Source organism: Rhyacophila brunnea, unplaced genomic scaffold, assembly GCF_057557595.1.
Source record: "Rhyacophila brunnea isolate RB1 unplaced genomic scaffold, BYU_Rbru_1.0 scaffold_1, whole genome shotgun sequence".
Classification (NCBI taxonomy): domain Eukaryota; kingdom Metazoa; phylum Arthropoda; class Insecta; order Trichoptera; family Rhyacophilidae; genus Rhyacophila; species Rhyacophila brunnea.
The window spans coordinates 45345380-45358432 of NW_028232751.1; the positions used below are offsets into that span (position 1 = coordinate 45345380).

Genomic DNA, 13053 nt, shown 5'->3' on the forward strand with positions numbered 1-13053 from the left:
AACAAACACTTTTTACACATCGTAGTCTTAGTTCAATGAAAACAAATATGTTGACTGACAACGTTTAGTGTGCACTATTTACGTTGGATCTTAAAAGCCTACCTTTACCCTTCGCCACTGCTACCAATCTAATATGACCAAGTGCCAATGTCAGTATAGTCTTATAAGTTTCCTATAATTTTATTAGCATCTTTATATGACCTACCCACTAAAAATATTCTTTTTATCTCATATAGGGAAGATGCTGAATCACCGCCGAATTATATCCAGTCCTTGATCGCTAGAGTTGTTAACAATATATCCTTTCGATGTAATAACCTTATTCTAAAATATGTCGAAGAAGACATTGTGGTTTCGGTCAATATCAAACACCTCTATTTGGATAGCGTTAATGGAAATTGGGAACCCTCATTTACAGGTATATTTTTCATATATGTCGGAATTTTTATATGGTGCTATTTTGTTAAGTAAATGATTTCGTACAATGATGATGCAAAACCTTTTTATGAGATGGGCCATTTTATCCATTTGCTTCTGCTTTCTTATCTCGTTATTTTTAAAGTCATACTACATAATACCACCCAAAATACCACCCACACCGCACACCTAGTATCTAGAAACTTAGTACACCAGATCCTCTTTTTACACGGGGGATATGTCCAAAGACTACCGAGCAAAACAAAACCGTGTAAAAAAAGATAAGGTGCCCATACAAAAATGGTAGATAGGTTACAATACTTAAAATCAACTCAAAATACGAAATTCTTAAACTCAAAAATAAAACGAATTTATTTATTATTTATACATAAAAATACATAGTTTTCGATTTACATTAAATTTAGCATAGAGAAATATATTCATTCAATGTCGCTACTTGACAATAAACATGCCTGTTTACTGCTGTTTTTCGCTGGCAAAAAATCACTCTCACGCTGGAAATATTTAATGACACTGACGCCGAAGCACTCGGTGCGTCTCTCGTATTGAACCCGAAGTGACTGACTAGTGGCGCCATGTATGTACGTATGTATGTCTCTCTATGTCTCTATACTTTAATAATTACATGGTAAAAATTTACAGATATGACAGTGGAAGATTTACATGTAAGAAAATTAGCCCGTTTAAATGATTTGACATTATGTGTGGACAAACGAAATGCAGCAGGGAAGGTTGAAAAGTATCTGGAGCCTCTTCTATATCGCTGTGAAATGGAGTTCAGGTGGGTAAAATAATTTTTAAATTTACTCAAACATATAAAAATTTGGATGAAGGGGTCGAAAATATTTCTCTAAGAATCTCAGAAGCATCTCTTCTGTAATCGGGACATTCGTTTGCATTCACTTTAGGATGCAATAAAATGCTATGATACATCAGTATTATAATATAGTTTATACAGAATTTATTCATGGATATTGAAAGAAAAGACCATTAAAGGAATCGGAACACTCCTGAGTCTCCTTTCCACACAAGTGCAAGTGTTCAATCATGAAAATGTATTTTTTGTTTTTATTTTTACAGATTTGATAGTTCCTACAAGAGTATGTCAGCGAAATCACCTTTGTATACCAGAATAAATATCCATAGTCCGAAGTAAGTTATTGACTGTCCTACTTTTTAGTATATTTTGTATAAAATAATGTATACATAATTACAAACTCGTTTTCAAAATCTAATTTATTAATTCATAAAAATAAGTCACTTAGTTAGCGTTAGTCACTAAATGACTAATTTAAGCCACGTAAAGATAAGTGGTACTTAAGGCTATAATATATATACATGTATGATTAAGAATCTGGCCATGTCTACTGAGAGTAAATGATAACCTGAACTTTGTTCCGTCCAAAATGAATGTTAACATTGAATTGCATATTGTCTGTTCTCCTTTAAGGGGACGCTCTATAGAATTGCCCTTGAGAATTGAAAATATGATTTTTTTATATGTGGTCCGGAATTATTGTTCTACTCATAATATACAAAGGTTACCGACAATGCTTGTGTCAAAAGTAAATGGATTACATTTAAATCATAAACACGGTCGAAGTGAAGAGAGTATGGGGTGACCAAAAAGTAATATCTTCTAATAAATGTAAATGTTACTAAATTCAATTTGTCAATCAGCTGTTTGGTGGGAAGTATTGCAACCAATATGATGGATGGTGGCATTTTTAATTATGTGGTAGCCACGATATAAACTTAATAATATATTAATAACTTTTTAACCTGAAATTGTCCGAGAACTCAACATAGGAAGGATGTTGAAATACAAATCTACCTATATTTTTATTTCATGTGCTATCCAAAAAACATTATTAATGAATAGTATTTATTTTTAATGTGTAGGCCCTATTACATAATAAAAAAATAGGTACATATTGTTTAATTCTAATGTATATTTAAAAAAACGTAGAATATAGTGATGTCTGTTTATTATAAAAAAAGTGACTTTTTATTATTACCCGATTGGTTTAAATTTAGTCTGACACTTTTTCAAATAAGTAACGCAACTTTACTTTCATCCTAGTGAAACAATAGGTAGGTACAATTATTGTATTTTGTTGGTATGTAAAGCCAATGCAAGAATTAATTTATATCAAAAATGATTATTACCGTGCAGACCCCACAGATTATTTTTATTCAAAGCGAAGACGTTTTTTATTATTATTTATTCTTATGATAAGTTGTTTTTAATTGTGTGCAATTTGGCGGAAAAATCTAATATAGACAGTTCCTTCATTCGGTTATCCAATGAGCTGTATAATATTTGTTATTTATCTTCATTCACGTGATTTTTACTTAAATATAATCTATGGTATTAAATTTTTCTTCTTTAAATTATCATTAAACTTATTTGATTTGTTTCATTGTTTTCGTACATCGCGTACATTTTATGTTTGACGGTAATAATACTAATAATAATAATTATTATTGATTCGACGGAAAATTATAATTAATAATTATTCCGTTTCTTAAAATAAATCCCCGATGGCTAGAGGTTTTTGAGGTTAGACTGGTCACTTTTCGACTAAAGTATAAATGACCTTGCTCCTGTTCAACTCACTTAAGTGTATTTTGTATTTTTTTTTAGCTTGGAGTTCAGTATATCTAACCAACAAGTGCCAATGTTGATGCGAATTGCTGCTCTGATTTGGGCTTTGAAACAGAGGAATATGAAGTTGACTTATGGAGCTGGAAAATCACGTGACCCTATGGATCCAAGCAACATAAAACTACCTGCAGCTGTGGAACATGAAGGAACCTCGGAGAATGGTATGTGTTAAACCAAATGGTACCTACCAGTGACGCACCCAGGATTTATTATTGGGGGGGGGGGGGGGCAAGTAGGAGGGTTAAATATAGTTTTCATGCAAATGAAAAAAAAACATTTAGTAGGATTTGAAAATTTTTTGATTTTGAAGATTTTCAGTGCCCTCATGTAGAGACCTGGATATTCATCTTGGGCAGAAATCCAAAGTTCTTCCATAGTTATTTCAGAAAAATTATTTTAGTAGTAGGAGTACGATCCGTTGACAAGGTGACCAATTCTTCATCTTCTCTTGGTACAAAAATTCAAAACTCGATGTATCAATCGTAGCAAATGGATTTCGTATTCAGTCATAATTTTCTATATTTAAGGAACGAAAATAATATGCAATCTTTTCTTTCAATAAACTGAAATGTTCTGTTATAGCGGGAATAATTCACACGACAATGTTTTCGTTCAGTGAAGGAAACATATCTACTTTAATTTTCCCTATTATTCGATTTTTCCAAAGAGTTATTTTTTTCGATATCCTGTCAATTTGTCAGTAGATTTCAAAAAAAAAAATCATCTTTCCTTGAATGCTTGTGTTAATGTTATTTAAGTACTTAATTAAAAGTATCTGCTTAATATGCCATTTCAGCACACCAATCATCATCATTCTGAAGACGTTTTACAAAATCATCCATACTTTGTCATCCATCCTTAATTTTGGAAAAAAGATTAACAATTCATTCTTAAGTTCTATGAATTGGCATAAAATTTTACCCCTAGATAACCATCTCACTTCAGTGTGAAAAAGCAAACATTCGTACTTAGCTTCCACAGAAATGCAAAGTTTTTTTTTAAAAATGCCTGTTTTTAAAGGTCTGGATTTGATGAAATTTACCATATTTACAACTTGGTCTAGTACAGGTTTTAGTGCTGCGGTTATGTTTTCGAAACTATGGATTCCCTGTGTAAAAAAAACAGTGCGTAGATATAATATTCGGGTTTCTTGCCTTTGTCAGGGTAAAAAATCCTTTAAATCATCCTACCATTGACGGAGCACCATCCATACAAATTCCTCCATCATATTTTATATTGTTCTAAATATGAAGAAATAGAATCAAAAACATCTTGTCATGTCGTACACTCGGTGAGTTCTTTGCAGCATAGATATTGATTCACTATTTTGTTTTCATTTCTGAAACGAAAACCTGTGAGGCCAACGGAAAATGCGTGCGATCGATTCGGCAACATCGAAATCGCATTAGATCTTTCATCGGCTTTCATAATTTTAAAGGACTTTTTTAGTTTTCACTATTTCGCGGATTTTTCTGCTATTATTATTATTTTCGCGGTGCACTTGCAACAAGCCAGCGGTGCACCGGTTAAGAACCACTGGTCTAGAGCTTCAATATTTATGCCGAATTCCACCGAAAAAAATGTTTTTTTAATTTACACCACCACCGACTGTGGTGGGCATGGCCCCCACATCATGAATCGGGCCCTTAGGCCAGGATGTTTGGCGGGCCCCCTTACCTATCACCAGGGTTAAGGGCAATGTGATGTTTTACAGTAGTGTTCCCAAATGTTCCCGTGGATTTATCTATATTTTTAAATAATCCCCTTGAATTATTGATTTGTCGGACCTCATATTATATTATCGATCGTTATCATACAATGAACCACTGGTCGCGACCCCCTCTTGTGGTAGCCAAGTAGCATTCGACCCTTCGATATTGGAAAAAATAACCATTTTTATTTTTCTAGAAACACTAAAAATAATTGTAATATAAAATGAAACACGTGAATTATCATGTAGTTACTTATATTATATTTTCATCATACTACATATTTTTTATGTTAATTTTGATGAAGTAGTATAGTGCCACATGCATTTTTTATGATATAACAAATTTCTGGTGTGTGTTTATCTAATAATTGGACGAGCCGCCACGCCGGACCCTCTTAAGCTCGGGCCCCCAGGCTGTAGCCCTGACCATGTCAGCCATGGGCCATGGTGGTGGGTGTATTCGTTCTTTTCGCCCAATTTTTATCGTCGATTTTGGATTTTTTAAAAGTGAAGTTTCAAAATATTAATTGCAAATGGAAAAAAAGTATTATTGCATTTAACTTATATACAAACCTACCCAATAGAACACAGCCTAATTTCTCGTTTATCAGACTTTTGTCTATTGCACTTGGTGTACACCACTACGGAATTTGGGTGGACACCGAGAATTTTTTGACATTTCCATTAGAGATTGGATTTCTAAAAAAACCTGACATTTTTTAGAAATTTGTGTTAGAAATTAAAATCTAAGAAATTTTTCTAAAGAGGGTGCTGGTGAATTTGAAATCTTTTTTTTGCCGTGTTTTTATTAGTCTAAGCTATTGGCTTTCAATTTCAATGTTTTTGGGGGGTGCCAGGGCCCCTTGCCCCCCCCGCCCCTGGGTGCGCCACTGGTACCTACCAATGCAGGCTGTTAGTACATAGCTATATATTTGAATCACCACATTATGATTACATATTGTGTTCATTGGTACATTCTGTGAAAAACCGTATGACTAGAAACCACTGGCAAAGACTCCATATTATTTAAATCCTACCATCTTAACAAACATTTCAAAGGTAAAAAAATACCAACTTAGATATATTTATTCTCTAAGCAACAGAGTCACCAACAAAGGCTTTGTTTATTCCAAAGTTTTATGGGCAGAGATTGGAGGATTGTCTACTTAACTATATGTAATGTGTAATGCTTTCATGACTACTCCTACCCACCTTGGCGCGTGGCGCGTGGCGCGTTGGCTATGTTATTTTGCATACAATTGGTCCGGGTGACCTAGCAGACAATAAGTTCAACTAACAAAGCCGTATATTTTTTTAGTGCAATTCCCGGTTTGTAAAGCATCTCTTTTTTTAGTGAAATATCTTTTAAAAAAGTAAAATACTATAATTTTATGTTCATTAAATTGTATTAATTATGATGAAACAAAATTAAAATTCAAGTTCCGTAAATATGGTTGTCCTAGGATATTTTTTCAGTCACCTACCACAGCATACCTTGCTTCAACAGGCACCCTTCTCCATAGCTAGGAACAGATCATTGTATTACCATGTACTGCCAAATTTCTTGCGATCGGAAAAGATAAACATACCTCGATTATATCTAACAATATTTTTTATTTGATATAGAAATAAAATTTTTTTTTATTTTTTTTGTATAGACTCTGCAGAGAATGAATCCTGGGCGGGTTGGATGTGGTCATTTATTGAACCCTTTCCATTGGGATATGATGAGAAAGATGAAAACACCCCTCGGAAACAAGGCCCCACTGTTTTGACAGGCATCAGTCTTGACAACGTCAAGTTTAGCTTTAAGGTAGGTGGCAAAGTTATTTTAAACAATTACATATCGACTGCTTAATCTGCAAACCAGCCAACTGCACTTTTGACCAAAAATGAGATTTTGATGGCATTTTGTTATAACGCATGTTGTCTATGCTCACACAAAATTTCAAACTCCTAAGCCTATAAATAAATGTGTTATCGTTCTTCACACAAAACAGCCAACTGCAAGTGCCAAATTTCCAATATGGTAAATGGAACAACTCCGCTCTTTACATAATTTTTCTTTATATGTAAAAAGGAAGCTAAAATAGTGTATTAATTCATAGTGTAGCTTATTTGTAAAAAAAAAGGAATTCCGAAATTCCGCTCGATAGATTATTAAGTTTTCTCTCCTTCCTGAACAATTTGGCTGAATAGAGTTAGCCAGTTTGCAGATTAACCCTTCTTACGCGGCAACTGACTTTAGTCAGCCTATACGCGCGAGTCATCCGCACATCAGCTGACTAAAGTCATTTCGATTTTCATTTGCCTAGTACTGCTTTTGCCCAGGCTTGAAAAATTCGAATATTGATTTTATTTATTCAGAAATCATCCTTCTGACATCTGTCGATGTATAGCCCTTTTGTTCTATCTAATTCAAATAAATATTTTTCGGGAGCGTGTCTCGGATAAAAAAAATATTCGTCATCGGGTCACTTCAATTTTGCCGCGTATATTGGCCTTATCGCTTCTCATTGCATGTGTGCTGAAGACATTTTACTGACGCGTTTGTAACGATACGAGCTCGTGATATAATATGTTATATTGTTTTTTAGTGATTGAAAAACTATTTGGTGCGTAAACTGTTAAATAGAATATTCGAAAGTTACATTGATCAAAGTGAATTTACAAAACATTTTTACAAAAGGAATGCTTTTGGAGATTACATTCATTCGTCTATCTGCTAGTATATTATCCACGAGTTAAGGGGGGACATGCTCAGCGTAGGTAAAAATGGAGCCTTTGTTCTATTTTCAAAGCATGATCCTGGACATACCTTAAACGTTGTAGATAATCTATTTATATAATTTTGAAGCCTTATTATCCTTTATATTTATTTTAAACATTTGAATACGTGTATTAATTAAGGCTCTAAGTACCAAAAAGTAGTATCGCCTGTAGCTACAAAATACCGAGTCATTGCAGTAAAATTTCATGAAGCAGACCTTTTGAAAAATGTGGTTTTACAGTGTGAAGCAATCACGGCAGCTTCTATAATTTTAGGTATTAAGAACTCGCAAATGTCAACACACCATCGTCAGTCATTTTATATTGAATGAGGTTGACCACTGTAGTGTTATTTACACCATTATAAATAAAACAGGCCAACGTCGACAGGTTTAAATATTTTGCTGTATTTTTTTGACTTGCTTGAGGCACTTAGACCATAGCTGAAGTTATTGGCGTTAGTATGTAGAACACTTTTCTTTAAAAATGTCAGTTTTTTTGTTTTTGGTACTTAGCGCCTTAATTAATACACGTATTCATTTGATGACTGCATAAAGTATTTTTATTACATAAAATAGTATTCTTTTAAACCTCTCGCTCTAATGTTTTAGAATATAGTCATATTTCAGTACATAACTGTGCAGTGGTGTTAAGATTTTTTACATTTATTAATTTTTAAACGCATTTATAAAACCATCAGTATAATTTATGTCGACATTATTATAGTGAAATATATACGATAAAAAATTATATTGATAATCTCTGTGATCCCAAATTTGACAAGAATTAGGCATTTTATTATTCAAAAAATGGGCAAGATTAAGAAGATGAAGATAATTCTAACGATACTAATTATAAGCTATGTCTTTGAACATTCAAGTGTGATAAACATCCTACGAATAATGATTGCTTTATAATAATTATTGACCTAAGAATAAGGTAGTGTTTTTTTGAAATACACCATTTCTTTTGGCATTCCCCAGTGGTTAAGCTACAACATACGGCCGTAGCCATAAATTGACAAACTATAATTGAAGTAGGGAGTAAAATGATGTTCACGCGCGTGTTTGAACATGTACCGTTTAAAAAATTCGGTACTTGTAAAATGAGCATGTAAATGACATTTTAGTACATTTTTAGTATTATTATGATGGAAAAAATAACTTTAATTATGTACCCAACAGACTTGGAAATAAGTTTGTTGTAATGAAAGATTGGGTAAAACATGTAGGTAGCACAGTCAAGAGTCGAATTGAGTTTAATTTGGCACTTACTCTTCGCAATAGCGTTTTTGGAATTTTTACATCCCTTTCAAAACACGGGGAAATGCAGTCACAGTAAATACGGAGAACCTAATAAAATTTATTGATTGATAAGTCTGATTGAATTTTTGTCAAAGGCTCGAGTGTATTTTGGAAATTGCTTTGGTTTTGAATTTTTATACATTTGGTCTGAGTAAATACGAAACTGTTTATTTCAAAAAATTAATCCTCCTACTAATAAACGACAAAACCCATGCAGAGTCTGTCATGTTTGTGCAAATTCAAAACATAAACCAAAAACTAAAAACTATTCAAGATATATGTGTTCCGAGTGTAATGTACCGTTATGTATATACCCGTTTTTTAGACAATATCATGAAAAGCTTAATTATTGAAATTTTGAAGTGCTAAAAAAATATTATTACGTATAACATTGGTGTTGATGTTATGTGTTCTGTTTAGTGTAGGTATAGCGTCACGATTAATTATCAAAACAAACTAATAATATTTAAAGTGGGGTGTAAATAAATATTTGTCAAAATTTATTAAGTGGTTTGGGTAGCCGGTAGACTATAAGAATACTGAACTGTTTATCATCTGTCATCGACGCACTTGTCCAGTGCTGATACGTCACTGTCATGGTGGCACTCGAGTAAGCTGACATTTTTTCTATGAAGCAATTTTGTTCGTGATTTCTTATCAGATTTAGGCGATTAATGTTTATTTTTAGAGTACCATAAAATATTAGGTTCGGTCATAATCATTTTTGAACTTGACACCGATTTTTTACGACTCTATTTGTGTATGTTTGACTGACGTTTATTAAGATTTATTGATGCTTGAAATCAGAAAGCGCACTGTTGTATTAAGCCGGGATTCGTAACGCTTTGAAAGGGTTAAGTAGTCAATATACGTTTATTAGTAATAATAAATGTAAAACCACAAACTGTGTGTATTATACAGTGATCCCTCTATTCCTGTAAAAGTGCAGTGATTCCATTGTGCAGATAATGTCTTAAGGATAGAATACATCAAACCACCTAAGAAGTCCTCTTTAAAATATCGAAAGGAAAAAAGATGGTTAGATTGGATCGTGGAAAAAAGACACGGTATCCGCAATGATGAGGCAGTAGAGGGTTTTTGTGGCAGACTGAAAGGAGTGGACATATTTCGTGGAGGCCCACATTGGATTGTAGTTTTATTATTTCTTCACCAATTACTCCATCTATAAACTTATTTGGCTCACTACCCCCCTTCATGAAAAAAACATTCTAAATACCCCCCTTGGAAATCTTCATTTTTTAAGCGAATAAACAGAAATTGGCATTCTTTTATATATCAATATTTCTACCTACGGAGTATAGTAAAGAAAGATGTTGTAAACATGGTAACATTTGCATTAATATAGAAAATTTAGATAGTGAAACATAATTAGAATAATAATTGCAAATATTAAGACCTGTCGGCCAACATGAGTGCATATCGGTATAACTTACATTTTATTTGAAAAATTCAGTTCATCACTATGAATTTAACCGCATATTACACAATACATGAAACATTTACTAACAGTTCCTCAAAATTTTCTTCTACTTTTTGCTTCCATCGCCCACTTTTTATAGTCAATGCCCCCAATCGCTGTTGACATCGCTGTCCCCCTTTGGGTTGCTTCACTTATCTATATATCCATGTACTATTGATAAGTCTAAAAACATCAATTCTCAGGGCAGCTATTTGTACGTTTGGCTTTCTGTAGTAAATCAGGCATGTTTTTAAATTTTAGTTTGTTGAGAATTTAGCAACATCCAAAAACATATAATCTGATTTACCACAGAAAGCCACGCGTACAAATAGCTAACCTAACAATTTTTGTTTTTAGACATTAACATATTCACGCCATACACGGATATATACACTGATGCATATGCATTTGCTATGTCAGATGTGTTGAGTATATGACATGATAATACTTCAAACAAATTTTTAACATATATCTTTTATACAGATTCCAATATATACGATGGAAGGATCAGGAATGTACAGCGGACACCGTAAAGTACGCTACTCTACGATTTGTTGCTTGCAGTTGAAATCATACATCACAGAATCATCTACGCAAGGAATTCAGCGATTTTCTTTTCGAGGCGGCGTGAAAGAAATGAATTTTTATCCAGAAAATAAATGCGCATGTGGAATCTTGGAAGCACAAGAGGTATAACATATTAATTACCTCTTGTTGAATGTCTCTATTTATGTTGCATTTGCGGTATCATTGTGGTGGTAGTGGGTAGGTCAAATCTCAGGATCTTTTCCATTATTTACTATCACTTCAGCACACCCTTAATTTAATCACAGTGTCCTTAAAAGAGCATTAAGGGGGGGGGGGGACATGCTCGTCGAAGGTCAAAATTGAGTTTTTATTGTATTTTCAAACCATGATCCTGGACGCTCCTTAAACGTTGTAGATAATCTATTTATATAATTTTGAAGCCTTATTATCCTTTATAGTTATTTTAAACATTTGATGACTGCATAAAGTATTTTTGTTACATAAAATAGTATTCTTATAAACCTCTCGCTCTAATGTTTTAGAATATAGTCATATTTCGGTACATAATTGTGCAGTGGTGTTAAGATTTTTTACGTTTATTAATTTTTAAACGCATTTATGAAACCATTAGTATAATTTATTACGAGATAATTTTTGTAAAATATTCACGATAAAAAATTATATTGATAATCTCTGTGATCCCAAATTTGACAAGAATTAGGCATTTTATTATTCAAAAAATCGGCAAGATTAACACATTTGAAGATGATTCTAAAGATACTTATTATAAGTTATGTCTTTGACCATTCAAGTGTGATAAACATCTTATGAATAATGATTGCTTTATAATAATTATTGACCTAAGAATAAGGTAGTGTTTTTTTGAAATACGCCATTTCTTTTGTCATTCCCTAGTGGTTAAGCTACAACATACGGCCGTAGCTATAAATTGACAAACTATAATTAAAGTAAGGAGTAAAATTATGTTAACGCGTTAATAAATTTTATGTAACAAAAATACTTTATGCAGTCATCAAATGTTTAAAATAACTATAAAGGATAATAAGGCTTCAAAATTATATAAATAGAATATCTACAACGTTTAAGTAGTGTCCAGGAGCATGGTTTGAAAATACAATAAAAACTCAATTTTGACCTACGACGAGCACGTGGGCCGTTAATTAAGAGCCAATTACGCGTTTGTGCGGAGTGGGGGGCGTGTGTGGGTGCCAATCTCGTACTTACGCGTGATGTTTGTATGAAGCTTCTATACGTTAGTATTCCATCAGCAACGGTCGCAGTGACGTGCTCGAATCCTGGGTCTTGCAAATACACATATTATCGTTTTTCAATTTGTGTTTGGAGTCAGAGTATGGACCTGCTAGGTTGAGCAAGTGGCTAACATACATTTCTCGTAAAAAACAATAATCTGTTAATACAAAACCCTCCACTCTGTGGAGACCCATATGATCTTATTAGGATCGGACATGGACAAACACAAATTGAAAAATATTTTGCATTTGCCAGACCCAGGATTCAAATCTGAGACCCACGACATTATAACCCGACTGTTAAGCCATCATCGGTTCTGTAATTTAGATTCTAGAAACCCACATGAGTACTAAACATTATTACGAATATATGGAACGTTTAACCCCAACACTGCTATGGGGTTCTTGTTCCAAAATGATTATGCAGTTCTCAGTTCTGCTTCATCTTTGTTGCAGTTAGTGAAATTACTTGTTTGAAAAGCATTGTGTATCCTCTGATTTTTAGATGAATATTCACTTACAAATTTGTCTTTATTCAGGAGTCTTCTGCACCTAAATATATTGAATTCAATACAAACACTGACAGTACCATAGTTACCGATGATGTCCACCATAGTTGGCCTTTAGAAATTGATGAAGAGCATCTAGTAGAAGAAATGACCACTGCCGAAATGCTGGCGGTGTGTCCAGCTATGGCATTCAGTTATGTACACACTCTACAATTTCCAGAAGACTATGAAGGCAGCATGAACATTTTAGACATTGACCTAGAAAATGGGTAAGATTTATAATACCCACTTGCTATTTCTGATGGTTTATTGTTAGTGATTAACGATAAACAGAAAACAAAAATTGATTATAACTGATGTAACTTTACATCTTCA

At 33.3% G+C, this 13053-nt stretch overlaps 1 protein-coding gene across 2 annotated transcripts in view; it reads left to right on the forward strand.

The window, feature by feature from the left end:
• The window catches only part of Vps13B (vacuolar protein sorting 13B), a 150800-nt gene that overhangs the window by 4805 nt on the left and 132942 nt on the right, over positions 1–13053 (forward strand). For both annotated transcript variants that reach the window (XM_085944956.1, XM_085944964.1), the window contains exons 4-10: positions 237–418; positions 1081–1219; positions 1519–1590; positions 3086–3267; positions 6476–6630; positions 10854–11060; positions 12709–12947. In XM_085944956.1, coding sequence (XP_085801082.1) covers positions 237–418; positions 1081–1219; positions 1519–1590; positions 3086–3267; positions 6476–6630; positions 10854–11060; positions 12709–12947 — 1176 coding nt within the window. The remainder of the gene's footprint in view (positions 1–236; positions 419–1080; positions 1220–1518; positions 1591–3085; positions 3268–6475; positions 6631–10853; positions 11061–12708; positions 12948–13053) is intronic.